General features: G+C 41.7%; 1 protein-coding gene across 1 annotated transcript in view; it reads right to left on the bottom strand.

Moving 5' to 3' along the window:
• Positions 1 to 18,215, bottom strand: part of MARCHF10 (membrane associated ring-CH-type finger 10) — a 69,833-nt gene extending 51,618 nt beyond the window's left edge. The window contains exons 1-3 of the mRNA XM_032805482.2: positions 18,060 to 18,215; positions 11,861 to 11,966; positions 7,926 to 8,081 (exon numbers count right to left, since the gene is read on the bottom strand). Of these exons, the coding sequence (XP_032661373.1) occupies positions 7,926 to 8,081; positions 11,861 to 11,947 (243 nt within the window). The 5' untranslated portion in view covers positions 11,948 to 11,966; positions 18,060 to 18,215. The remainder of the gene's footprint in view (positions 1 to 7,925; positions 8,082 to 11,860; positions 11,967 to 18,059) is intronic.
• Between the last annotated feature and the right edge of the window lie 9,612 nt (positions 18,216 to 27,827).

Raw genomic sequence — 27,827 nt, 5'->3', positions numbered from 1 at the left:
TAAAAAAGTGTATATATAGGAAGGGGGAGAGTCAAGGCACACCCAGACACAACATGCCTTGACTGCAAAGTTTGAACTCTAGCTGAGTCCAAAAGTTAGAGCACTTGGTTCACAGGACAGTCTGAATGCTTCCCAGCTCAGAATAATAGTATCTGATTAGCTCTACATTTACCAACAGCATACATATCAGGGAGTGACTGGGATGTGAATGTAATGACATGATTTGAGAATGGAATCAAACCCAGAAGAGAATATGGGATTTACTCTCTAGTCTTCACTTTTGCCTGGGTAGAATCCTTCCATATCTGACCTCCTACATGGACAAGATCTGTTCAGAGCACAGAAAGAAAAAAGTATTCTCAGTGGTTATTTCTCTTCTTAAGCATTTTATGTCCAATAGTCTTTATAGTGGGTTTTCCTTTGTCTTTTAGGAGCTTGGCGGAAGAGCAGATCTCTGACATTGGGCTTGGGTCCCATCTTTTGAAAACTCTACCCATAGTTGATAGTTTTCAGAACTACATTTTAAGGTAGTAATAGTATTTATTCATGTAAAACTGAGATTACACTTGCAAAAGTGCCTTTGATAAACTTTAGAAAATTAACTGATTGTTCTATAATCCCTCACATGTATTTCCTCCCTAAATGGGTCAACCTGCAGGATTGTGGGGACCAAGACAATAAATTCACAGGTAACAATATTTTTTTTTCTTTTCTAGACCATTGCGTGTCCAGCAATCTTTGCAAGGGATGCTCTGAACAGTGACTGTTTAGTGGGCTTAAAGGATATCTCTACACTGCAGTGTAAGCCCAAGGTTTGAACTCAGGACCAAGCCTAACTCCCCTTCCATCTACACACAAATTGCCCTAATCCAGGGCTTGGTCCCAGGACCTCACTGGGGAGGAATGTCTGAGCCTAAGTTAAGCTGGGACTCAGGATCCAATCCCTATTGTTTTGTTTGTAGATGCAGCCCTTCCAGACTTGTGCTCTGGGAATCCACCAAAAGTATCCCACAATCCTATGGGCTGACTTTCTTTGTCCTACGGACTATCAAGTTTAGTGGACAGTCAGCTTTTCCCATGCTGCAACAAGAAAAAAGGGCTACAGTGGCCATTTTTTTTCGTGAGGGTGGGGAAGGAATTAGGAAATCTGGGCTCTGAGTGGTGGGACTCAGACATACACAATGCAATATAGATGCCGGTGCCCCAGGTTGGGACCCAGGATTCAACAATTCCTAACCTGGGGTTACAAATGAGGAGTGTATACACTCTAGCCCTAGAGTAACAACCCCAGGGTCTGCTAACTTGAGTTGTACTAACCCTCGGCTTACATGGCAATGCAGACATTCCCAAAGAGGAAGGGGTGCTAATTAGATAACTAACACATTTTTTGCAAACCCCAGGGTTATGATGTGTTACTGAGATAACACTTGTAGAACCTTCCTGCCAAAGCTTGAATATGCAGAGGACAGGATGTCTACTTTGTAATGTCTTGAGTAAGTGTACTGAAGACCAAGTTGTACACTTATACATTTCCTTGTATGATGCATTCAACCTTTCTGGCTACATAGATGCTGTTCTTCTGATTAAATGTGTAGCGCTATCAAAAGGTGGGATTACCTTATTAGCTTTGCAAGTCTTAGATGCATCTCTTAATCACGTTTTCTTACTGAGGCTTTTAAAGACCTTTTTCCCTGCTCTGGATTGCTGGCGGGTAAAGCACTGGAAGGGGTGTTACCTTTCTTTAGACCTCAGTGCAATGCTGATATATATTTTGATTGCCCCGCTAATGTCTAGAACAGGGGAAGGCAACCTATGGCACGTGCGCCAAAGGCGGCACGTGAGCTGATTTTCAGTGGCACTCACACTGCCCGGGTCCTGGCCACTGGTCTTGAGGGCTTTGCATTTTAATTTAATTTTAAATGAAGCTCCTTAAACATTTTTAAAACCTTATTTACTTTACATACAACAATAGGTTTACGTTGTATATTATAGACCTATATAGAAAGAGACCTTCTGAAAACATTAAAATGTATTACTGCGCATGCGAAACCTTAAATTAGAGTGAATAAATGAAGATCGGCACGCACTTCTGACAGGGTTCCGACCCTGGTCTAGAATAACTACTTGGTATCCTTCGTACTTGGGACTCGACAGAAACAGCAGTACACTACATTGTGTTATGGAAACAAATGAACATTTGCAATGAAAAGCATCAGTTCTGAGAACGACCTTACTCTGATGAAAAGGTGAGTACTATGCCTCCTATATAATGCAACCTATTTCTGAAACGCTCCTGGAGTTGACAGCAAAGGAGACTGAAAGTGGAAAGCACAAAGAGACTGACCTCCATTGCTGGAAGAAAAGGATAAAGGACTAGAGACCCAAGTACACCCTGCACTGCATCAAGAAAAGTAGACTTCTAGACAGACGTTAGGGTTTGGTACTGTGGCACAGCATGCTGAAGAATCGAGAGGGCAGTGCAGAGGGACTGAAGAACAAGAAAGAAAGTTGGCAGCATGTGTCCTCCAGGAGAAGGAGGAGGACAACCAATCCCCAACACAGATGGAGGTAAGCCACCCTTTCAAGCTATATGCACATGTACTACTGCTGAGAATGTCTTGAAGAGTCATCTAAGGGAAGGGATCAGAAGGATACCCCGTTGACCAGAAGACACGGGATTGCATTGTCCTAGAGATGAGGGTTCCATGACCACCACTCCCATGAGGAGAAGAGTGGTGGTGCTCAGGGACTCTCTCTTAAGGGGGACAGAGTCATCCATCAGCTGTCTGGACCAGAAATCCCAAGAAGTATGCTGCTTGCCTGAACTAGAATTCAGGATGTGACTGAGAGTCTGCTGAGATTCATCAATCCCTCAGACCACTACCCCTTCCTACTTATCCATGTGGGCACCAACGATACTGCAAAAAATGACTTTGAGCGGATCTCTGCAGACTTCATGGCTTTGGGAAGAAGGATAAAAGAGTTTGGGACACCTGTTGAAGAAAAAGGCCTGAGCAGGACCATCGAATTGTGAAGTAAATGCGTGGCTATGCAGGTGGTGTCGGCAAGAGGATTTTGGCTGCTTCGACAATGAGCTGATATTCCATGAAAGAGGATTACTGTGCTGGGTGGGGCTCCATCTATCAAATGCCAGGAAAAACATCTCTGGACATCATCTGGATAACCTGATAAAGAGAGCTTTAAACTAGCTCCTATGAGGGATAGTAACAAAAATCCAGCCAACATGCATCTAGGTTCAAGAAATGCAGACAAGGGAAGAAGACGTGATTTCTAGACCCTTCTCCAGAAATCAAACTGCAGTAAAAAGGCAAAAAGAAGAGCAACAAGGCAGTCGGCAAAATCTCTTCAATGCCTGTATACAAATTCCAGGAGAATAGGGGACAAGCAGAATGAATTGGAAGTCCTGGTATATGAAGAAAATTGACTTAATTGGCCTCACAGAGACTTGGTGGGACAACTTCCATGATTGGAATACCATCACTGAGGGATATAGCTTGTTCTGAAAGGATAGGCATGGGGGAAAAAAGGAGGCGGTCAGACAAAAAAGAGAGACCAAGAACAGCATGGGTCTGCTGCTCAATGGAGAAGGTGAGCTGGTAACAACATGATGCGGAGGCAGAAGGGCTCAATGCCTACTTTGCTTCAGTCTTCTCACCAAAAATAATATGTGAGTGGATGACTGTTATTGAAGTTACCATAGACAAAAAGGAGAAGGGATGCAGATCGGGATAAGTAAAGACCATGTCAGATCTTCTGACCAATTTTAATGAATTAAAATTAGTGGGGCTGGATGTTGTTCATCTGAGAATACTGAAGGAATTAGCTGAAGAAATCGCAGAGCCACTGGCAATAATATTTACCAACTCATGGATGATAGGAGAGGTCCTGGAAACTGGAGAAGGGCTAACATAGTACCCATCTTTAAAAAGGGGGAAAGGAGGAGCCAGGAAACTATAGACCAATCACCCTGACCTTGATACCTGGGAAGCTACTACAGCAATGTATAAACATTCAATTTGCGAATACCTGGAGGATGAAGGGATAATCACTTTCAGACAACATAGCTTTACCAAGAACAAATAATACCAAACCAGCTTAATTTCCTTCTTTGACAGGGTAACTGATTTTGTGGATGAGGGAATGCGATGGACATAATTATATCTGGATGTTACCAAGGGTTTTGACACAATCCCACATGACACTTTGATAAGTAAGCTGAAGAAATGCAAGCTTGACAGAATTACCATTAAGTGAATACGTAATTAGTTGAACAACCACAAACAAAGAATAACTGTTAATGGAATTTTGTTGGATTGGAGGGAGGTCTCAAGTTGGTTCCACAGGGATCTGTTCTGTGTTCAGTGTTTTAATATCTAATGACCTGGATATAGCTACAGAATGCATACTGATCAAGTTTGCAGATGACACAAAACTAAGACAGGTTGCCAATACTTTGGAGGATAGAGCTAAAATTCAGAGGGATCTTGATACATTGGAGAACTGGGCTATAGACAACAAATGAAATTCAACAAAGACAAAAAACAAATGCACAAATACAGAATGAGGGAAAAGCCTTGGCGGCAGTAGCACTGCTAAGAAGGATTTGGGAGTTGTGGTGGATCACTGCTGACTCACGTTGAGGCTGTGATGCAGTTTTAGGTTTCATTAACAGAGGCATAGCATGCAAATCATGGGAGGTGATAGCACTGAGTAGAGCAGTACTAGTTAGGCCTCAGCTGGAGTACTGTGTCCAGTTACGGTCACCAATGTATAGAAAGGATGTAGAGAAACTGGAAAGGATCCAAAGGCGAGGAACAAAGATGATCAAAGGGATGGAATGCAAGCCATATGAGCAAAGGCTGAAGGAAACGGGTATGTTTAGTTTGGAAAAGAGGAGATTAAGGAGGGATATAATAGCGGTCTTTGGATACTTGAAAGTCTGACACACAAGATGGAGAAAAGTTGTTCTCTTTTGCCACAGAGGGCAGGACAAGAGGCAGTGGGTTCAAACTCCAGCATAGCAGATATAGATTAAATCTCAGGAAAAACTTTCTAACTGTAAGAACAGTAGGGCAATGGAACAGCATGCCCTGGGAGGCTGTGGAAACTTCTTCATTGGAGGTTTTTAAAAGAAGGCTGGAGAGCCATCTGTATGGATAATTTAGACACAACAAGTCCTGCATCTCAGCAGGGAGTTAGACTAGATGACCCTTGCAGTCCCTTCTAACCTTATGATTCTATGAGTTCGATGGCTCAAAAGGAGAGGTTTTCAGTGCTTACATTAGGGATCCATGAGGGGAATCTGTGGATGATGATGATGCCACTGTCAATAATTGATATACGTATGTGTTATAGTTCAGTGATCACCCAAGGTCTTTTGCATCTGACCGTGTTTGAGATGTTTTTTGCGAGTGTTTGATCTACCACCCATAGGCAAACTGAACTGTATAACTTCAACATGGAGTTCATTTTTGCTGATTGAGCTCATGTATGTTATTTATAACACCAATATATGATTTTTGCCCATATTAAATATGCGCTGAGTTTGTCTCCCAGGAAGAAATCAACAGGAGCATTTCATTGACTTTTTTTGTGAGTATCTCAGGGAGATCAATTCCAACTTCCAGGCTGCTAGACATAGCAAGTTGGAGTTTGGGAGGACTACTTGCCTCGTATTCGAAAGTCTCTGACTTGAGACAGCACCACCACAGGTGGTATCTGTATTTGGTTTAAGTTCAAGAACCACAGCATCATCACAGTCAGAAGCAACTATTATCACTGTGGCCAATTCTGCTGTGACCTTATAATTCGTCTCTGCTAGGAATAAAATGGAAGGAAAGGCACTGGATCTCTCAGTTTGGTGAAAAACTTTGGGTTTTTCTCTTTGACTTACAGTCAAATAAAGCTATGTTCAGGGTTCCAAAGTTTGGTGTAATGCTTTTGAAAACCTCCCTGTTCAGGCACTATTGCCCTGGGTCTATCACCATCATGTCACGGAGGCTGCAAAGAGAGCCCTGCTGGGTATTGAAGAGATTAATTGAGCTCTGCATGGCCACTACCAACAGTAAGCACAGGCAGGTAAGGTTCAAGCAGGACATAACCTGGAGACATATACTTGCCCCATGATCTCGGGGGGAACCCATGATGATGATTGTGCGTGAAAGGGACTTTGTGTTCATGTGACAAATTTACTTATCCCATCTTAGAGACTTATAGTCTGAGAGACAGTAAAGTCTGGGGAACTGTTAGCAGGAGCTCTACATCCAATAAACTTTGAAAAAGCTATGTTGTGCTTTGCCAAATCCTGTATGCAGTTGTACAGTGTTTATAATGAGATCGTATAGTACAGCTGGGTTTTTTTATGTCACATAACTGTAAATATTAAAATAAACCAAAACAATTTTGGTAGGAATATAAACCATCGTGTTTCAGAGCTGGAGGAAACTCTTCTGGGAGCACATATCCCATATCTGCTACTGCATAGTTGTTGTTGTTTTTTTGTTTTTTTGTTTTTTTGTTTTTGTTTTTTTTTGCCCCTTCCTCCAAAGCAGCTAGGATTAACCACTCTGAGACAGATACTAAACTAGATGGCTCATGGGTCAGATCCAGTTCATCAGTTCCTATGTACCTAATGTTTTTTAACTTCTGTTCCATGTTGATATATTTTGAAAGGTTAATAGTATATATTTTTTTAAGTTTTTTTGAATTAACAAATCCATACTCCATCCCTGGCAAGGCATCTATCTGCAGCTCCCTGGCCCTTCAGCAGCTCCTCTTCTCCTGCCTGGGAGTTGGGCATCCTTCAGCTTCACAGTCACCATGGCAATTACTGAATATATTTGTGTACAAGACAAACAGTTGATACACAAGTCAAAATGTATATGTTGTCTAATAGGTCTGCATAGTCCAGTACTTAAAATGTTAATTTATTTGTGAAAAAAATGAATCTACATAAAGTATTTGTTTTCCCTAGTAAGAGTACCTGTCCCTGGCAACCATCCATCTGCCGAGACACTGGTTCCACATTAGAGGAGGCCACAGTATACTGTTGTTCCAGTTATAGACTGTCATACTTTTTTCACCCAAACAGCACAATTTAAACAAATATTAGGATTCTAGATTTTAGGTGGGTCATGCTAGAAACAATATGCTCAAGCCAGATCAAAGCCATCCCCCCTCTGGTGATCAGTTAATTCCAAGCCTGTACTGCAGAGATAACAGAAACAGCAGTCTTGATCCTTGGGTTGGGGTGAACAGTGCACATTGCAGGCCCCTAAATGGTGGCTTTATACCACAGTTGCTCTACTCAATTCCCTGAGCTTGGTGGGATCAAGCAGCCTCAGGGCTGCTCTAAGAGGCCACTATGAGTGCTGGAGATATCCTGTACTAAACCAATACCTAGCTGGCCCATTAGGCCAGCTTTAAAGCTCTTTGTGCTGCTGTATTTACACAAAGCTGCTGCTTTATCAGGATCAAGGATTTGGCTCACTGTTTGAAGTATGGAAAGATTCCACAGACATGGATCTGATGGAAGAATTTAAAGTTCGGTTTACTGAAAATCTCCTGAATACTGCCATGAAATTCACTATCACATTTTAAAAAAAATATGTAGTTATGGAACAGTGAGTAAATGTTATTTACCTTGCCCAGCATCCCTCTTAAAAATGATTACATGTACGTCCATAATTTGACAGAAAAAATAAAGTCACTGGAATACAACACTCACAGGCTCAATATAAAAGTAAATATTTTGACTGTTCCTCACCAATCATTTCCTGTTAACTGCTTCCCTTTCTCCCTGGAATTTTATGCAGCAGCAGGAGACCATTACCCTGTAACAATATTCTGTTCCACTTGACTTTCTTTTAAATTATCAAACCCTGTGTGACCTATAGTTTAAGTACCTGTCTGGTAACTGGTATGCCTGATATCCATGGTCTTTCATAACTGCGTGTAGCATAGATGGAAGATAGGGTTTTCTGTCTCTGTTCTTGCCTGGCATGTTGCTCTCGTTTCTTCTCAGTCTGTTCTCTATTCTGCTCCTGTCTTCTCAGGCAAGCCTAAAGAACAAAACACATTCTTTGTGTGGAATAAGAGAGATTTTTTCCTTCTGAATAACTTGAGTCTTAATTCTAGCTACAGTCCACCTTGTCAAGACAATCTCATCTCCAATTGTTCTGTATTCACACCTGTCACAAAATACATCACAGGCTGAAAGAATTAACCTATTGAATGTCGAAGCCTAACACTGCTTGGAATAATTACCTGACCTGGTGCTTCAATAATCCTGGTAAATGTAAATAACTAAAACTGTGCAGCAGCTCATCAGACTCTGTGTGTATATGTGTTCCTATGTCCTGTTCCCCACACACATGCACTCATCTATTTTAGGATTTTCTATGACGCCCATCACCATAGAATCAAAGCATTTCCCAAATTAAATTTGCAGGGTGAGGTACTTAATGGAGTTCACAGAGATTTCTGCTCCTCTCCCCTCACTAGTTAAAGGGGCTCCTTTGGGGAAATGAAAGGTTTGGGGGTTTTTAATCATCATCCTTCTAGTTACTGTGGAAATGCTTGTGTCAAAGAGGAGGGTTTTGCAGTGTGCTTGCAAAGGAGTCAGACCAATTAGTCTGATCCGACAGCCAAATCCTTTGAACTCAAAACACTTTACTACTTTATCCTGGTCTGCTAGTATGGAATGGCCACAGAGGCAATGGATCCTGCTGCCCAAGGATTCCCACTAAAAAGCTGGGATTCCCACTAAATAGCTGGAATCCCCAGATGGTGTAGGCCTGGAACAGTGGTTTCTGCAACCCCTTCTTCCTAGCCCTTGGGGTAGCTATCAAGGCTGAGAAAAACATGATATAGTCACAGTGCCACTAAACTCTGTAGATCCCATGCTACTAGAATGGCCTGTGAGATTGTTCTAATGTGGCCTGGGGCCAGGGTCCGCCAACCTAGGAATCTCATCAAAGCAGGATTAGGGAGCACAGAGTGCATTAAAGGAACTGTTGCTCCCACCTTCCTAGGCTTATTTGAAGTGAAACTCAGCCAGTCCAGAAGATCTGAACCTATATCCTTTGCATCTCTAAGGCAAGGCCATGAATTATTGGAAGTGTGGTAGCTCACAAAACCACTAGTTTTGAACAGAAGTTTTTAACCTTCAGGACACTTGAGATGTGTACTATATACCAACCTGCTTATGTCATTTTCAACCCTAATTCAGTTATGTCATGTTATAGAGTACACACACTGGAAAAACATTCTAAAAGTTGCATGGGACTATAAGTGCACTGAGTGTCTCCCAGGTAAAATATTGCTCAACTTAGATTGTATGCTTTTAGAACAGGGATAGCTTTTTGTCATATATTTGTACAGTGCTTACCACAAATAGGCCCTGGCCCATAATTGGGGCTCTTAGGTGCGACCACAATACAAATAAATAATTATGAATAGTAACTAAATATTTTTCCCATGGAGTTTTTGTTTGAATGTATCTATAAAGTTTATCCTATGGCACGTAAGGCAAATTCTCAGTTACATAACTGCAGTCGATGGAGGTACTTCAAAATTTACACAGGTGTTACACAGCACAATTTGGCCCAGAGGCTTCAAGGAATGCTTACTCTCAAAACCTATAAGAGAAAAATCTTTTCTGCTACAGAATTAACATTACTCTCATATAAACAAATTCTGACCCCCTTATTCTCATTGATGAGCAGTTGTGCATACAAATACTGCCAATTAATACAATGGCACTATTTGTGTAACTACCCACCATTGTGAATAAGGGGTTCACAGTCTTACCCATAAATATTATAGTGTGCACCTTCTTGAGAATGTAGCTAGTGTATGCAGATATGACTTGAAAATACAATTGGAACATATATGCTGAAAAAGAAGCCATTTTTAAGCACCTTTTCTGTTAGCTTCCACACAGGTGACTTATTCTGCAAATACAAGTTATACAATTTATTCTCCGTTGAAAGTAACTGATGATCAATTATATGCCATGATACTTGTCATAAATTATATTCTATAACAAACTGATGGGAAAAATACTAAGAAGGGTGTATAATGCAGATATTTAATTCAAACTAAATAACAGATTTACTTGCAAATCCTCAGAAAATTCATTGTGTACTCAAAAAGTAAGTTGGGAGAGGATATACTGCATTAATATTGAAGAAAAAAATTAAGATCCTTATGCATCAAAGTACTTAAGCTTAACTTTAAACATGCACTTAAGCCCATCCTATTCAGCAAAATGTTTAAGCATATACTTAAGTACTTTGCTGAATGGGACCTAGATCACTGCTTTATGTGAAAATTTCAAATTAACCTCAACTATGGAGGTTACAATAATAAAAAGCCACTTTAAAATATTCTCAACAAAATGTACTAGTAACGCTGAAAATAAAACCAACAGCAGCAGAACTGCCAGCACCCTCTTTCTCAACATTTACAGCAACAGTGATAATATTCTCAGGTAAAGTGGGTTGCCCCAGGGACATTTTTCAAATGTAGCCCATTGGTATTGCTTCACATTCATCCTAATAGAGAAATGAAAAATATGAATCTCATCTTTCAAGATACTGAGCACCACGTCTACCACTGACATAGGGAGAACTGAAAGTGCTCAATACATCACAAAGGTTCAGATCCTCAAAGGTATTCAGGTGCCTAACTTCCGTTGAAATCAATGGAAGATATGCAGCTAAATATATCGGCGGATCAGTAAGGTACTTAAAGTGAGGCATGTATTTAAAGTTTAAGTATGTGAATAGAGTAATTCCACTGATTTCAACTACTCACATGTTTAAAGTTAGGCACTGAATCAGAAGGGGTTAATAAAGGCCTATGAGCTCAATCAGCCTCACCCTGCTACCCCTGCAGTATGTCTCAAGCCTGGAAAGGGTGAGTAGAAAATGGCTGAACTCAGCATAGATGGGGGCTGATTAGGAAGAAGAGCAAATCTCTCACTCCTGCTGAGTGAGAGAAACCTACATCATTCTAGCCAGGTGAGTTAGACTGCTGGTAGACAAAGCCTTTCTGCAGGAATGTAGGTAGACCTGTGCAACAGAGCATCCAAGGCAGTTGAGAAGGAAAGTGGGAGAAAATATGTTTGCTCAGGGTTCTCTGGGCTGGTGGAGGGGCCTCAAGGGAGCAGAAATATTCCTGCTAAGTTAGGGAGTGCGCAGCGACAGGTACAGAGAAAACTCTTGTGCAGGAGAACCAACTGCATAAGGCAGTGATCCCCAACGCGATGGCTGCGGGTGCCATGGCGCCTGCGGGGGCATCTTAATGTGCCCGTGTCCTGGCCCCCGGGAGAGCACACGCTGAAATGCCGCTGAATTTCAGCGGCATTTCGGCGGGAACGCCTCTCGATAACGACGCTTGCCATCGACAAGTGATGTCATTGAGAGGCGTTGCTCCCGAATTTCGGCGGGGACGCCTCTCGCTGACGCCGCTTGTCGATGGCAAGTGGCATCATCGAGAAGCGGCGCCGCCAAAATACCGCTGAAAGTCAGCGGCATTTAGGCAGGTGCTCCACCGCCGCAGTGGTCCTTCGGCTGGCCCTCCAGCTGAAAAGGTTGGGGACCACTGGCATAAGGAGACTTCGTTTGAATGGCCTGAAAACATTCACTGATGAAATCTTACTGATTTCTACTCATATTAGAATATAAGATAAAATGTAAGTTCCCTAATTAGAAATATATATACTAAAACAGTAGCAATCAGCAGTTTAATCACCAGCTAATGTTCTACCCAAGTGAAGGTAACTTTCAACAAATAATGAAATAGCTGACCAAAGTCTATTGCTTTCTGGGCATACCTGATACTCTGAATCCATCTTGTGTTGCATTTCCCTCACATACTGAGCATCACTGATGAACTTCTGTCTTTCTCTGGAGTCGTACATTACAGTAGGTAAGCAGGACCTGCACATAAAGCAAGTATGTCTTCTTAAAGATCATTTTTTATCTCACTACTTCAGTTTTGCTCTGCTCTAATTGCCTTTTCTCTATGTGTTAATTACTAATGGTAGATAGAAGGATGTTCCTGTTTAAAGAAAGCCCTGCCATGCTGGCATTCTTACAGCCTTTCTTTACTACTTACAGAGTAGCCAACCACCATGAATGAACTTGTTCTGATCATTAACAGGAAATCAGCCCAAATTTGCTGCACGGTGATCTGGTACAGCAGTAGTATTATAGATAGCAACAAGGAATCTGATCTAGGTAAATTATTTATTAATGTAGAATTGTATGAATCCAAGACATATTAAGGACAGAAAGCTTAAATTAGTTGTCTCTTGTGCAATTACTAGAGGCTAATGATTATTTCTCAAATCTGTACTGAACTGTAATACTGGAGCCTGATTCTGCAATGTGCAACTGTCAATGTGCTCAACACTACGCAGGAAGTTATTAGCACCTCGTAGGACTGGGCCCAGTATTGAATCCACTATTCCACCTGCCAGGGTAAGTTCAGGCAGCAGAGCATACAAAGGTGCATGGATTTGTATGACTATATGAGAGAGAATTAAAGTTGAAGCTGAAAAGCACAGTTAAGGAGTCGCTAGAAAAGACTCCTTTATTTTTCATAATTCTCATCCTGCCTCAGTTTGGCATATAACCTGATAGAATTTGTGCTCATACTTATGGTTCTCATATTACATTAAACTGTAATAAATTTACCATAGTAGTAACTTTCTGTAACTTTTAGAAATCCCTCTGCACATAACTGGATTACTGCTATATGGAAAACAGGAAAAATATACAGCAATTTTTATTAGATATCTTAACCTATCACGTGAGAAAAAGGAGCTTAGTGGCAGCGTTGTACAAAAATGCGAGGGAGACATAAATACCTTTAATGCTAATATTTCCTGGGTTCTGGATGCCTCAGTTGCAACCTTACCAGTTTATAAACATAGGAGGAACAAGAAGATGGTAAGGTGATGCCATGGTCCTAGTTCTCCCTAGCAGACAAGAGATACAGGGGAGTGCAGGCTGTACCATCCAAAAGGCCACTTGGAGATGGTCTGTCCCTAAGACCCAGTCCTCCCCTAAACTCTCCCTGCCTACAGAGGCCATATATCTGAATTTCACTGGGACAATTCCCAGTTTTTCTTATGACTTTCAGGATACTTAAAATGGCCTGTGTGTTTTTTATTTTGTTTTTTCCAAAATGTGTTTTTAAAGTATAAAGTGTTTGTTCAAAGCATATTGCTATATCAATTGTAAAATGTGTGGATCTGTTTCACCCTCATCATGCAGTGAACATGCATTTTATGGCAACCATTATTCAGGGCCAAAGCTTATCATAACATGTCGGGCAACACCACTACACTATGAATACAATGCTTTGATGATCCAGTCTAATCAGAGCAAAGCCAGATGCTTGGACTCCTCTGGGAAGGTTGAGAAGGGAGAGGATGTGTACCTGATACCTGTTCTGTCCCTCCTTCCTGTGGTTCCCAGAAACATACAGAAATTGTTATAAAATTCTAGTGCCTATGGTTTCATATCATTATACCATGAGTATGAAATTGCATTACCTTTATGAATACCAATTTGAGGTCCTTAAAAATTGCTAACACAAAAGCATCTTTTTATTTTTTTAAATATGATCATCATAGCTCTGCCGCACCTCACACCCCACTTAGGATTGCACCATAAAGACGTAATCTAAACTGAAGTGCTTAGGAGCCCTTCTCCAATTGTTTGCATCTTGCAAGGTCTGCAGGAGCTCTTCTCCCAACTTTGTATGTCACTACTGCACCATTTTCACTCAAAAAAATCACCTTCAGCCAGAATCCATGTATGAAAAAATATCATCCCCAAAGGCTAAAGTTTCTGAAAGAGTCCTTGAAAACACAGGTCTAGAACTGAAAATTGTTGTTGGTCCCAGTCCTGCTGAAAGAAGCCTTATTCGTCTCTAACATTTGTTAACCACACAGGAGAGAACATATTTTAATTTATATTTAGAAGAAGTTGAATAATCATGTCTGATGGTCACCAGGAACGGCATCTCAAAGCGCAGAGGAAAATTATTACTACAGCAAGGCCTAACAGTCTCAATTCACATTGGAACTCCATTTATGCTAGCTGCTATTCAGATATCTAATGAGATACAGTCCCTGTATCAAAGAGCTTGCTTACACTTTACAGTAGGAGAGAAACAGAAGCACAAAGAGGTAAAATGCCTTGCCTAAGGTCACACAGCAAGTCAGTTACAGAGCCAGGACAGAAAGGTCTCCTGATTTCCAGTCTAGTTTCCTCTACCCACTGGACCATGCTACCTCCCAAATTTATCCAGAAACATAAACTACTTCAAACTAATAATAAAAATGCAGTAATGTAAGAGAAGATCATACTGACTTGGTCTAAATGAGCAGTGTACACATTTCTAGAGGGCATGTATGCTCATCACCCTGTACAAAGAGCTGCATTCAAGACATCAGCAAAAATTATCTGAGGTAAAATTAATGGAGAATTAGTGAGAGAAATCAGTGATAGCTACAGAAAGCTCATAGACCATTAAGCAAGCTGCAGTCATCTCTTGCAGAAAGTATGTGAGACAAAGTTTTCTTAAACAATCACAGAAGCCCGAGGAAATGACAAAGACAAACAAGGTTCCTCAAATAGAAAATGGATGTTCTGAAAATAGAAATGAAGTTCAAATACTCAGTTTAGAGATGATTAGGGACATCAAGAATCCTAACAACTGTGGGTCAGGCAGCAGCCACCGTGAACCTTCTGTCTTGCTGCCTAACCCATTTAGTATCTGTCAAGAGAAAAAAACAATAACCTTGACTGTAGCCAGGTTCAGCTAAGAAGATGAACAACCATCAATTATCTGATGTTTGAGAATGTCAGACAGACATGCTAAAAGCACCAAAAGGTTTTGGAGATATATATTAAGTTAATTAAAAGTAATGCTACTTCTTTCAGAAGAGTTGACAGATATCATCAAATATGGCAGGCAAAGAATGTGTGGAGTCCAGACAATAAATTATATACCTGTAAATCTTGTTCTGTGACAGGTATTATGTATTCTTGTTACCATTTTGTGCGGTCCATCACATACAATAAACACAGGCAGTCTGTGAGAACATCTCAGATATACCAATCTATGCAAGTTTCACACTCAAGATTCCCATGATGTCACGAAAACCTCATAATGTGCATATATGCATTGTTTCACTCTGTATAATTGATAAATTGTAAAGTGGCCCATGCAAAATGAAATTGAATGTCTGTTTGCTAGGACCTGGACAAGAAGCATCATAATGTATGGCACTAACTGATTCTCTGTCAGCAATCTCAGAAAAGAAACCAAGCATTTAGGGCTCATCTAAACACAAAACTTAATCCAGAATAAAGTAGGGTAGGAATTTAAAGCAGAACAGCTATTTCTAATAAAATCCATATGTGGATGCTTTCATTTTGGAATATGAGTGCTTTATTCTGAATTATATCTAATCTGTGGAATTAATCCAGAATAAGAATGCACACACAGAGTCAATCGGAAAGTTATTCATGAATAATTCCCTATGTTGAGAAATCCTCTGTGTAGAGAAGCTGTAATTGAGCTACAGAGAACAGACCTATCTTTTCATTCCTATAGATCAAGGCTAAAGTAGATTGGGAGGACAGAGTGGAGGAATTTAAACTAATGTTGCCCATGCCATATATTTTCAGTAATTAAAAAGGAGAAGTTCAGGGCGTTTTACAAGCATTAATAGTCCCACACAAATCAGTGACGATTTTTAAGAACTATGAAAAGGATACAGGGATTTATTTTCATGAGACAATGGTGAATTTATCAAAAATAAGGACATACTTGCTAACTGTAAATAAATTTCATATTCTCAGTTATTACAAATGACATTTTAACTTTGACAGCTCCTCACCTTTGAAATTGTCTCTCAATTTAAAATGCACTCACTGCTGTATTCACTGCAGCTACTGGTCCCTATGGTACTATGGTGGGCTGTATTAATTCTCTGAACGTAAGTCCTGCTCACAATTAATAGGAGAAGGGAAGGAAGAAGGGAAAAGGGGAGGGGAAGGAAGAGGAAAGGAAGGGGCATGGGAAGATAGAGAAGTGGGAAAGAGAATGCAAAGCCAGGAGCCATGGTTCTCTCCTATAAACATTCCGTTTACCTAAGCATTTTCAATGACTTAATATTCTAAGAACGCTGACACAACCAGTGAGAATATTTTTCCCAGCGGAATTCCTGAGGTCATTCTGCTGGAGTTATTCTCCAGGGGCCAAATTCAGCTTTTACACCACTATAAAGTCAGTCACTCTGCTGAAGTTAATCTGGATTTATAACAGTGGTAATGAGAGCAGAAGTTAGCTCAGCTATTATCTTTGTCTGCATCTTCTGGAGGCCTGTGACTAAGTGAGAATTTCAGATTTCATTTAAAAAAAATCAAGAACACTTTTTTTTGGCTTTACAGTTGTGGATGAAAGAGTTTGAAAACGTGACAAAAGCATATCCTAAATGCTCAGAAATCATACGGGAAATAAAAAGACCACCACTTTTTTCTTTTAATTTCATAATTTTTAAACCAATCTTATGGTCTTTGGGTCCTAACATGATTTTTTGGGGTATCAGTACTGGGTATTAATATTTCTGTTAGGAGAAGGGAAACCACACACAGCTCTGATGGCTGCATAGTCACATAATTAGTACATTGCATTATGTTGGTGGGGGATTGCTTGTTTGACTATATTTATTCATTTTCTTTCATATATATTCTAAGCCTGCAACCCCTTATGCTGGAGCAAATGGAACTGCTCACATCACTATGAACTATTGCATGACTAAGGGTTTGTATTGTGCCTATCACATTCTTCATTCTGCAGCTGGGACACTGTACTAAAAGAAATTAAAATATTGTGAAACCTGCGCTAACCATCACCTGTCCTAATGCCAAATCTCTGCAGAAGTTCCTCCATATTAATCACTTTGTATTATGCAGCCATCTGTTACAACATCCAGAAATGTGGCAGACCCTTGGGAGGGGCAGTATAAATAGTCTTCACTTTAATAGTAGACTAGGTTAATGATAAAGAAAAAGAAACACAGATTGGGTAGAGAGAAGTAGGAGGCAAATTCATGGGAAAATTACCAAACAGTTAGAACCAGTGTCAGGCTTGAGTAGACACAAATGAGACAACAGCTCCAGCCTTCTCAGGTGATAAGTGCTCTTGGCAGCATTTATACTAACATACGACTGGAAAACTCCAGGATAATCATTGAGCCCAGTCCCCTGCTAGCTGAGGTAACCCCAGCATACAACTCCATTCATAAACTTATCAAGTATCATCCTAAAATAAGTTAGGTTGTTTGCCCCCACCGCTGTTGGAAAGCTGTTTCAGAACATCACACTTCTTCCTTTCATATTCTTTTGGGTGACACCCCCACCCAGCAGTATGCATCCCACATTGCATAAAAAGTCCTAGCCTGCACCCCAAATCAAATGTCCCTCTCCCAGCACATATAACATTTTGGATGACCCCTGTTACTGCCTCCTCAGATGAACTCACACTGTCAATGACCCTCCCATGTTTTAGATCAGGGGTAGGCAACCTATGGCACGCATGCCGAAGGCGGCACATAAGCTGATTTTCAGTGGCACTCACAAGGTCCTGGCCACTGGTCCGGGGGGCTCTGCCTTTTAATTTAATTTTAAATGAAGTTTCTTAAACATTTTAAAAACCTTATTTACTTTACATACAACAATAGTTTAGTTATGTATTATAGACTTATAGAGAGAGATCATCTAAAAACGTTAAAATGTATAACTGGCATGCAAAACCTTAAATTAGAGTGAATAAATGAAGATTCGGCACAGCACTTCTGAAAGGTTGCTGACCCCTGTCTTAGATGTTCCCTGTACTTTTTCAGCTGAGTGTATTTTGAACATTTGGATGCAGGATAGGAAGCTAGATGAGGCCTCCCACCGAAGGGCAGTGCTTTGGGAGTATGGATTCACCTGGCCTTACCAACATACCTTTGAATAGTGCAGAAATCCTCTCCTGGAGACACCTTGGGAGGGGGAGATATGGCAGGGGGATTATTTGCTACACTAATGGAGCATGAAAGCTAGTTCCTGGGAATGCTCCCCTAGGAATGAGTGGTGGGTTTCCCCTCCCTGAGGATGGGGGGAATGCTGTGGAGGCTTCCCTTGTGGGAGGATCAAGGGGGCTCTGCTCTGATGAGAGGATGCTGGGGTGGGGGTTCATCCCTAGAGATGGTGGGGACAGATCTCCCTCTAATGGAGATGCTGGGGCATGCTCCATTGAGAAAGGGGTGTTTTGGAAGATCACTCCCCTATGAACATAAGAACAACTGTACCAGGTCAGACCAAAGGTCCATCTAGCCCAGTATCTGTCTACCGCCAGTGGCCAATGCCAGGTGCCCCAGAGGGAGTGGACCTAACAGGCAATGATCAAGTGATCAGTCCCCTGCCACCCATCTCCATCTCTGACAAGCAGAGGCGCGGGACACCATTCCTTATCCATCCTGGCTAACAGCCATTTATGGACTTAACCACTATGAATTTATCCAGTTATGAGGAGGTGTCTTCCCAAATGAGATTAACTGTGGGGTGTTTCCTCTCTGAGGCACCGAGGGAAGCGTTGCTCCCTGGGGTGGGTGGAGGGGTTGCTGGAGCACTCCCCTGGGAATGTGCATGTAACAGGGCACCCAGAAATGGGGAACAGCCTTTTGCTGGGTGGGAGAGCACTGGGGTGCTCCCTCGATGGGTGGGGTCTTTTAGGAGGTTCCCCCCAGGAAGTGCAGACAGGGTCCTCCCTGACGGGGGAGCTGGAGCCTAAGGGATCGGGGGGTTAGGGAGGCTCCCCCAGGAGCTGAGGAGGGGGGTCTCCCCAGTGGGAGGGGGTTGGGGGGTCTTTGGAAGGTTTGGCCCCCGGGACGGAAGGACGGGGTCTCTCCGCTGGGGGGGGCTGTTTGGGAGGTTGCCCCCACCCGAGGATGTATTCAGGGGGGTGTTTGGGGCGCGCCCCCCGCCTGGGGGCGCTGCCGGAGAGGAGCGGGCTCCCCGCCGCTCACCTCGCCAGGCCTTCCCCAGCTCGTCCCTCTGCCAAGCCGGCGTCTGGCCGTTCCCAAGGCAACCGCGCCGGCGGCAGCGCGCGGAAAGGGCGGCTCGGGGGAACGAGCGCGCGCCTGTGGCCGGGGCCAATCGCCAGAAGCGAGCGGGCCTAGTCCGGCATGCAGAAGCTGGAGAGGGGAGTGGGAGAGCACAGAGAGGAGGGGAGGGGCAGCCAGAAGGGGGAAGGGAATGGGAGAGGGATGGGGAGGGCAGAGAGAAGCGGAATGGAAGAGGGGCTGGAGGAGGGGGGAGGGAATGGGAGAGGGGATGGGGAGGGGCAGCGAGAAGGGGAATGGAAGAGGGGAAGGGGCCGCGAGAAGGGGGGAGGGAATGGGAGAAGGGATGGGGGAGGGCAGAGAGAAGGGGAATGGAAGAGGGGGAGCGGCAGTGAGAAGGGGGAAGGGATTGGGAGAGGGGATAGAAGAGGAGTAGGGCAAATACAGGCAGAAAGTTGGGCTTCAAAGGGTGGGGGTGGCAGAAAGTGGAGTGAGGGTGGCCCGTGCCCCAGTCACAGGATCCTGGGGTGCCACGGTGAGGCACTGGAGTTGGGGCCTGGTTAGAGCCAGACAACTAACTGATTTTCTGGTTCGCTGGCAGTTCTGTCAAATCAAAACAAAAATTCCCTTCCTGTTCAACCACAACTGAGATGGTTTTGGAATTTTCAGCAGCACAAAAAGTCATCGAAGTTTCATTTTAGGTACGTTCAGTAAAAGGAAATGAAGGGCTAGATTCACAAACCTGGGGCTGGCGATGGCCCCCTTCTAACTATTAGCCCAGTAGTTAGAGCATTCATGCAGGTTGTGGGAGGCCCAGGTTTGAATTTCCCCTCCAGAGCAGGGACTGGAAGCCAGGGGTCCCTCTTCCAGTGCCCTGAGTACCAGGCTAGACTCATTCTCTCACTCTCTGCCCGAATGTCCATTCAAGAACTTCATGTAAGATGAGCAAGCTTCAGCAAGAAAGATGAAGCAAGACCTACCCCCCAGAATAACTTAGTGCTTGGGGAATTCACCTGGATGGGTAAAGACATGGGTTTAAGTCCCTGCTGTCAAATGGGTATTCAAACGCAGCTCTCCCACATCCTGATGAAGGTCTTAGCCACTGAGCTAAAGAGTGGTGGTGGCAGACCATCTTCTCTGGTCATTTTGTGAAGCGCTTGCCCCCCAAAAATCAAAATGTTTGTTTCAACTGAAACAATTTACTGAAATCAACACAAATTCATGAAAAAAATTATGTCTACCTGACTCTGCTTTTTTGGGGGGGCTGTTTCAAGTCAAATTTTGCCCCTTGTATCTGACTCCCTGTTACCAGTGCAAAGGACTCTCAGAGGCAGATAGAATTTACCTTCTAGGCTGGAGTGTGTCTGAATTTCTGGTCGTAGTTCATGAGCTTCCCAAATTCCCTTTCAGGATTGCTTCTGTGAAACACTCGCATTGTATCAGGTCAGACACAACAGTATGGTGCTAAGGTGTCAGATCATTGCTGGTAGAATTTGCAGATGACACAAAGATTGGCTGGGTGGTGAATGACAGCAAGAGGAGGTCACTGATGCACAGCTGAATCATTTGGTTAGATGAGCTCATTCAGATTGTGTGGTTTTATCTGGGCAAATGCACAGCCACACGTATCTTGGAACAAAGAACGTAGGTCCTATTTACAGAATGTGGGATTATATCCTGGTAATCTGTAACTCTGAAATGACAATATAGGTCATGCAGGCATCTGAAAGGGCTCATTGTAGGTAATCAACTGAATGTGAATGCCTAGCGCTATACTGTGACTGAGAGGACTACTAGTCCTTGGATGGATAAACAGGGCAATATAGAATAGGAGTAGGGAGATGAGTGTTCAGTAAAGCATTACAAGAATGATTCAAAGTCTTGAAAATACACCTTAATAATAGATAGGGCTGTTGATTAATCGTGGTTAACTAAAAAAAATTAATCATGATTAATTGCACAGTTAAACAATAGAAATACCAATTGAAATTTATTAAATATTTTTGGATGTTTTTCTGCGTTTTAAAATATATCGATTTCATTTACAACACAGAATACAAAGTGTACAGTGCCCACTATATATTATTTTTATTACAAATATTTGCACTGTTAAAATGATAAACTAAATGGTATTTTTCAATTCACCTCATACAAATACTGTGGTGCAATCTCTTTATCATGAAAGTGCAACTTACAAATGTAGTTTTTTTTTGTTACATAACTGCACTCAAAAACAAAACAATGTAAAACTTTAGAGTCTACAAGTCCACTCAGTCCTACTTATTGGTCAGTTAATCACTAAGAGAAACAAGTTTGTTTACATTTATGGGAGATAATGCTGCCCACTTCTTAATTACAATGTCACCTGAAAGTGAGAACAGATGTGAAAGTGCGAGTGTTCTTAAAATGATCAACATGTGGTGGATCATCATCTGAGACTGCTATAACATGAAATATATGGCAGAATGAAGGTAAAACAGAGCAGGAGACATACAATTCTCCCCCAAGGAGTCCAGTCACAAATGTAATTAATGCATTATTTTTTTAACAAACTCCAGAGGAGCATGGAAGCATGTCCCCTGGAACGATGGCCGAAGCATGAAAAGGCATATGAATCTTTAGTGCATCTGGCATGTAAATATCTTGCTATGCCAGCTACAATAGTGCCATGCAAATATCTGTTCTCACTTTCAGGTAACTGTAATTATGAAGTGGGCAGCATTATCTTCCATAAATGTAAACAAACTTGTTTTTCTGAGTGAGTGGATGAACAAGAAGTAGAACTGATTGGACTTATAGGCTGTAAAGTTTTACATTGTTTTGTTTTTGAATGCAGGGTTTTTTTGTACATAATTCTATATTTGTAAGTTCAACTTCCATGATGAAGAGATTGCACTACAGTACTTGTATTAGGTGAACTGAAAAATATTATTTATTTTTTACAGTGCAAATATTTGTAATCAAAAATAAATATTAAGTTAGCACTGTTCACTTTGTATTCTGTGTTGTAATTGAAATCAATATATTTGAAAATGTAGAAAACATCCAAAAAAATTTAAATAAATAGTATTCTATTAACAGCACGATTAATCACGATTAATTTTTTTAATCACTTGACACCCCTAATAATAGACTTAAGGAGCCCACTGCAGTTTAGCATATCAGAGAGAAAGTAAACAAGCAACTTGTTCAGTCTATAAAAATACCTATGAGGGCAGAAGACATCTGATACTGGAAGGCGCATAAATTTACCAAACAAAGGCATAACAAGATCCAATGACTGAACCCTGAGGCTAGAAAAATTCAAACTGGCAATACGGTGTGAATTTTTAAGAGGGTAAAAGTCCCTTCTGGTCTTTAGCTCTCAGAGAGGCAGAATCATTCAAGTACAACTCCTGTGTTCTGGTCCCAGCTCTGGCACTAGTTTGCTGTGGGACCTTGGGTCAGTTTACATATTTGCCCACATTTCTCTGTATGTAAAATGGGTTTAATATTACTTCACTAGCTGAAGAGGGTTATGTGAGACTTAGACATTGATTCCGCAAAGTACTTGCTTAATTTTAATCACATGAGTATGTAACTGGTAATGGGGTAAATTATGTACCATTATTATTACACTCCCCTTTCCTGTACTTAAGTTGAACTCTTCCGAAGCACAGGACAGTTTCCTCTTTTCTGGATTTTTCAGAAAGCCTTACACAGTGTCAAATCCCAGTACTATCATATTCAAAACCTTGAAAGGAGATAATAGGTACAGATGATAAAACAAATCCATATCTCTTCACCGCTGCTGGTCTCCTATTTGGGGGCAGGGGAGTTAGGGAGAAATGTAGCAGTATAAAGAATGGAGATTACAAAATGGCATGGGACTGTTCACATGCTTAAAGTTAAGCACACCTTTAAGTCGTTTGCTGAACTGGGGCCCAATTAGTGTTTTGACATCTTCAAATTAAAAGTGATATAGGAGTTTAGATTATTACTAATGTCTAGTTCGTAATGAGAAGGTCTTTAAAATCTGACTTGCCAGTTCCAGGATTTACCACATACAGGATACATATGTGAAACACACTCCTGCACTGTGACTGAATATATCTGGGTCATCCTAGTAAACATTTCAGGCTTGAAAGGATGAAACCAACACAAGCAAAGAAAATTCAAAATGAAGAATCCCGCTCTACCCTTAACTCATCCTCTTTAGTACTGCAGAGCTTCCATAACTCAGTGATATCCTTAATTTGGTATGTCCTTTTATGTTGGTGTCAGGCCATAAGCTTTATTTGAATGTTGTTGTTCATTCAACCTCCTCTTACTGAAACAAACTAAAAAGTTGAGTTAGTGGCAGAATACTGCAGTACTGGCAGAGTATTAGTTCCTGGTGCAATATTCACCCTATCTCAGGGCTGGTCCTTTAAGCGGAATCAGATTCCCCAGCCTACCAGTAACAGACTCCGCTGAAGGAAGCAAGCCAACCCAGCTCTACCTGAAGATAGTTAACTGCCTACACAGCTGAAAGGTGTTCCATCCCTGTTTTCTCATTAGTTGACCCACAAAATTACTTGGGATCTGGATCTAGTAGCTCCTTCTCTTAGACTGGGGGAGGAGTCTTTAGTTGCGGGTAGGCTTGTGCCCACCCGTCCCCAGCATTCCCAATAACTGAGAGAAGGTGGGCGAGGTCATATCTTTTATCTGCTGTTGGTGAGAGAGACAAGCTTTGGAGCTACACAGAGCTCTTGTTCAGATATCTAGAAGACAGATAAGTAAGGAGCACCTGGGTCTAATAAAAGCTTAGTAGAGCTCAGCTGGGGAGAGCCCCTGAGGAGAAATGAAGTTTTGGAGGGAAGGAATGCCTGGGGAGCTGGAACTAACCAAAAGCTGTACACTTAAGGTAGGGAGGTCTGTGAAGGACTCTGAGCAAGCAGGAGAAAGACTGCAGAGCTTTCCCAGTAGTGGAGAAGCATGAGGCCTTACTGGAGAACAAGCTGCTGCTGAAACCTGGATACTTTTGTTTCTTGGACTTTTAAGTTTGGTCTGGGCTCTGAGGTAAGAACCTTTACACCACTATATATAGTCTTCATTTCAGAAATGCTGTTAAAGGGAGCCATATGGATGTAAACTAAAGTGTTTGGCTTCTCCTAGATCCTGCTATAAGGCTGTTAGAGTGACTTTCGGTTACCTCATCCAGGGGGAAACTAAGGCAGGACATGGTGGAGCCACGTTCACCCATGAGGTCATGGTGTTCCTTTTACATACCCACTGCTGTTTTGTCTTGTCTTTTATTGCTGGTATTACTTTATTTTTAGTGCCAGATTTATTTGCAGCCGTACAAGACACAACCAATGAAGACTGTGCTTACTCCAAAGAGCTTACAGACTAAACCGGTGGGAGTCCTAAGAAGCTATTATCAGATCATGGGCGCTAGGCCCCTAACCTGCTTAGATATGTAGTGAGACTTACAAAAATGCCTCTCTGCATCTTTAGGCACCCAATCATCATTATCAAGGTAAATCCTTGCTGATAGAGTGCCACATGGGTTGATGTCTAACTAGATACTTATGACTATGTGGCTGAATGTTCAGTCTGTCTTTATCATCGGCAGACTTATTTTGTCGCCTACATGGTTATCGTGTTATGGCTTACAGCTTGAGTGTCAGTAAATCTGGCCAATAATCTGAAGTGTGGGGTTCTGGCTTCCCTTTGAACAGGTGCACAAAGAAGGGGGGCAGAAGGAAGGAATCTCTGCTCTTATGCCCCCACCTGCTCAAAGGATGTCCATAGAATACATCTTAGTCCATCATGGTGCTGATACAGAATCCCATTTGTTCCCAGTGAAGTCAAAACTAATGTCTTCACTAGGAGCAGGTTCCATCCCATTGCTGGTCAGTTTGCTTTTTGTGGTGTGTGTTACACATATATTTATTGTGCCATTTATGTATATTTGTTTGACCTTCCTTCACCCCTTCTTTCAATAGTCACTTTTTATTAAGTGGTGTTGTGTGAACATAGCAGTTCTGTGGGGCAGATGATGAAGGCAAAGAACTAAAATGACAACCAACTCATTTTATCCATATGATTTAAAGTTGCTTATTTCTTTATATAAATTACAGACCTGAGGTTGCTATTCCAGTTTACTTTTTCCCACCAACGAATCCCTGGATTTACATATCAGTTTGTGTATTTTGTACTTATCTATTTTTTAAAAACAACACAAGTAGCCTATTTAATTTTAGAAACAGCAAAAAATATCCACCTCCCCTTTCCATTTCTCATAAGGAGTCCTGAAGTTTAAATCTCCTGAGTGTGATGGATGCACTTGCTTTTGATCTGCATAGCTCTTGGAAGTCTAGAACCATTGGAGAAAGATAAAGTCTCGGGTCCAGTTCAGAATTGAGTCTGATTCTGTATTTGGTTTTCAGATGTGCATATGAGGAAAATACTTTCTCTCATAAGTATGTTGTTGAAAACCGTAACAACTATAGTAGCTTTTTCTGCCAGCAGGGGATACTAGTTTCCTAAACTCAGCCAAAAGTTGATCAATGACAGACTGCTGAAACTTCTTTTCAGCTCATAATCACAGGAGATCTCAATCAATTTCTTTTTCCTCAGTGCTCAATATCTGCATTGAGAAAGTAGTATGAAGGGGGTTGCGAATCCATTCATCATCTCCTGACAGAGCTGGAAAGTATTGCCTAAACATTGTACAAAGTCCTTTTAGGTGTGCACATGTATTGGTTTATGTTCTGCCAGGAATTCATGGTCATGGGGCTCGGGCTGCTGGCCCCCGCACCCAAGGTCCCTAGGGATGGCTCTGTCCACCATTATAGAATTTTTTTCTGCGAGCCCCTTGATACATTTCATGAACCCCAGTTTGGAAACCACTGGCTTAAACAGATGGCAGGCAAAGAAAAAGATGCAGAACTGTTTGCAGGCACTCTTCCTACAAGAGACCTTGTCAGCTAAGTCCTTGTGTTCCATCCAGGACCCAAAGAGGCCATCTTTCACTTATTTCCAACCCATCTTTAGTTCCTAAAGATCCTAGCCAAGTGCCTAAATTGACACTGGTTTCTGGATCCAGGGCCAAAATGAATAAGATCCATACCTCTGTTAGAATAGAGGATCCATTCAACTCCTCTTCCACTTCCACTAGTTTTGAATGATCTTCATACATCTAAGGATCCACTCCTAAGACTCTTAAAAGGAGAAGCAGGATGAAGCTCCAGCTGTGATAGATCCATTGTATTACTCAGGTAAACAGGGCCAACTAGCTCTTAAGCATCCTTCTGCAGCCCTGAAATGCAAAGGTCAGTTTCTACTGGAATTGTGTTCTCTTCAGGTACATTGAGATTTAATAAGTTTTGTTTATGGAAGGGGTCGGCAGCCTTTCAGAAGTGCTGTGCTGAGTCTTCATTTATTCACTCTAATTGAAGGTTTCGCATGGCAATAATACATTTTAAACATTTTTAGAAGGTCTCTTTCTGTAAGTCTATAATATATAACTAAACTATTGTTGTAAGTAGAGTAAATAAGGGTTTTAAAATGTTTGAGCTTCATTTAAAATTAAATTAAATGCAGAGGGCCTCTCCCACCACCCGGACTGGTGGTCAGACCCTGGCAGTGTGAGTGCCACTGAAAATCAATTTGCATGCCATCTTTGGCACGCGTGCCATAGGTTGCCTACCCTGGTTTATGGTGTAACTTTTGCCTGTGCTAGTGGGTTTTTTTCTTGTCCCTGATTTTCATTGACACAAGACCCGTGTCCTCTGCAGCGTGAAAGAGCCTTAAATGTTTGTAGATATATTTATTGCTAGCACTCACTTAAGGGCCTTTCACAGTGCTGGAGCAGCATAAAGAGATCTCATGTAAGTGAGAATTGGGCCCAGTTTAGGTTTATATGACCACTGTGCATGTTATCTCATCTGCTGTCATTTGGAAGTGCATTTGCTGACCTGGAATCTGGGCAAGCAGTGTTGCCAACTCTTGTGACTTTATCATGAATCTTGTAATATTGATATTTACTTAAAGCCTCAACTCCTGGAGAGGAGAGAATCTCAGCTTTCTTCTTTATTTTAAGCATGCTTCTAGCTGCCCATGATTACAGGGAAAGCTTAAAAAGATCAGAGTACTTGTGGCACCCTAGGGCTAACAAATTTATTTGAGCATAAGCTTTTGTGGGCTACAACCCACTTCATCGGTGCATAGAATGGAACATATAGTAGGAGATATGATATATAGAGATGGATAGACACGTACAGAGAATGTGAAAGGTGGGAGTTGCCCTACCAACTCTAAGAGGCTAATTAATTGAGAGAGAACTTTTTTTTAGTTGATAATAAAATGGCCCTTTCTGACAGTTTGACAATAAGGTGTGAGGATACTTAACATGAGGGAATATTCAATGTGTGTAATGGCTCAGCCATTCCAGTCTCTTTCAAGCCTAAATTGATGGTATCTAGTTGCATATTAATTCAAGTTCAGCAGTTTCTTGTGGAATCTGTTTTTGAAGATTTTCTGTTGCAAAATTGCCACCTTTAAGTCTGTTACTGAGTGACCGAGAGGTTGAAGTGTTTTCCTACTGGTTTTGAATGTTCTGTTCCGATATCAGATTTGTGTCCATTCAATGTGTGTTTGAATCTATTTCCCCATGTAAGGGTTTTTTTTTAATTTTTCCCCTTTC

The sequence above is a fragment of the Chelonoidis abingdonii genome, chromosome 21 (genome assembly GCF_003597395.2).
Source record: "Chelonoidis abingdonii isolate Lonesome George chromosome 21, CheloAbing_2.0, whole genome shotgun sequence".
NCBI classification, from domain to species: Eukaryota; Metazoa; Chordata; order Testudines; family Testudinidae; genus Chelonoidis; species Chelonoidis abingdonii.
This window is presented reverse-complemented; position numbering and strand designations above follow the sequence as displayed.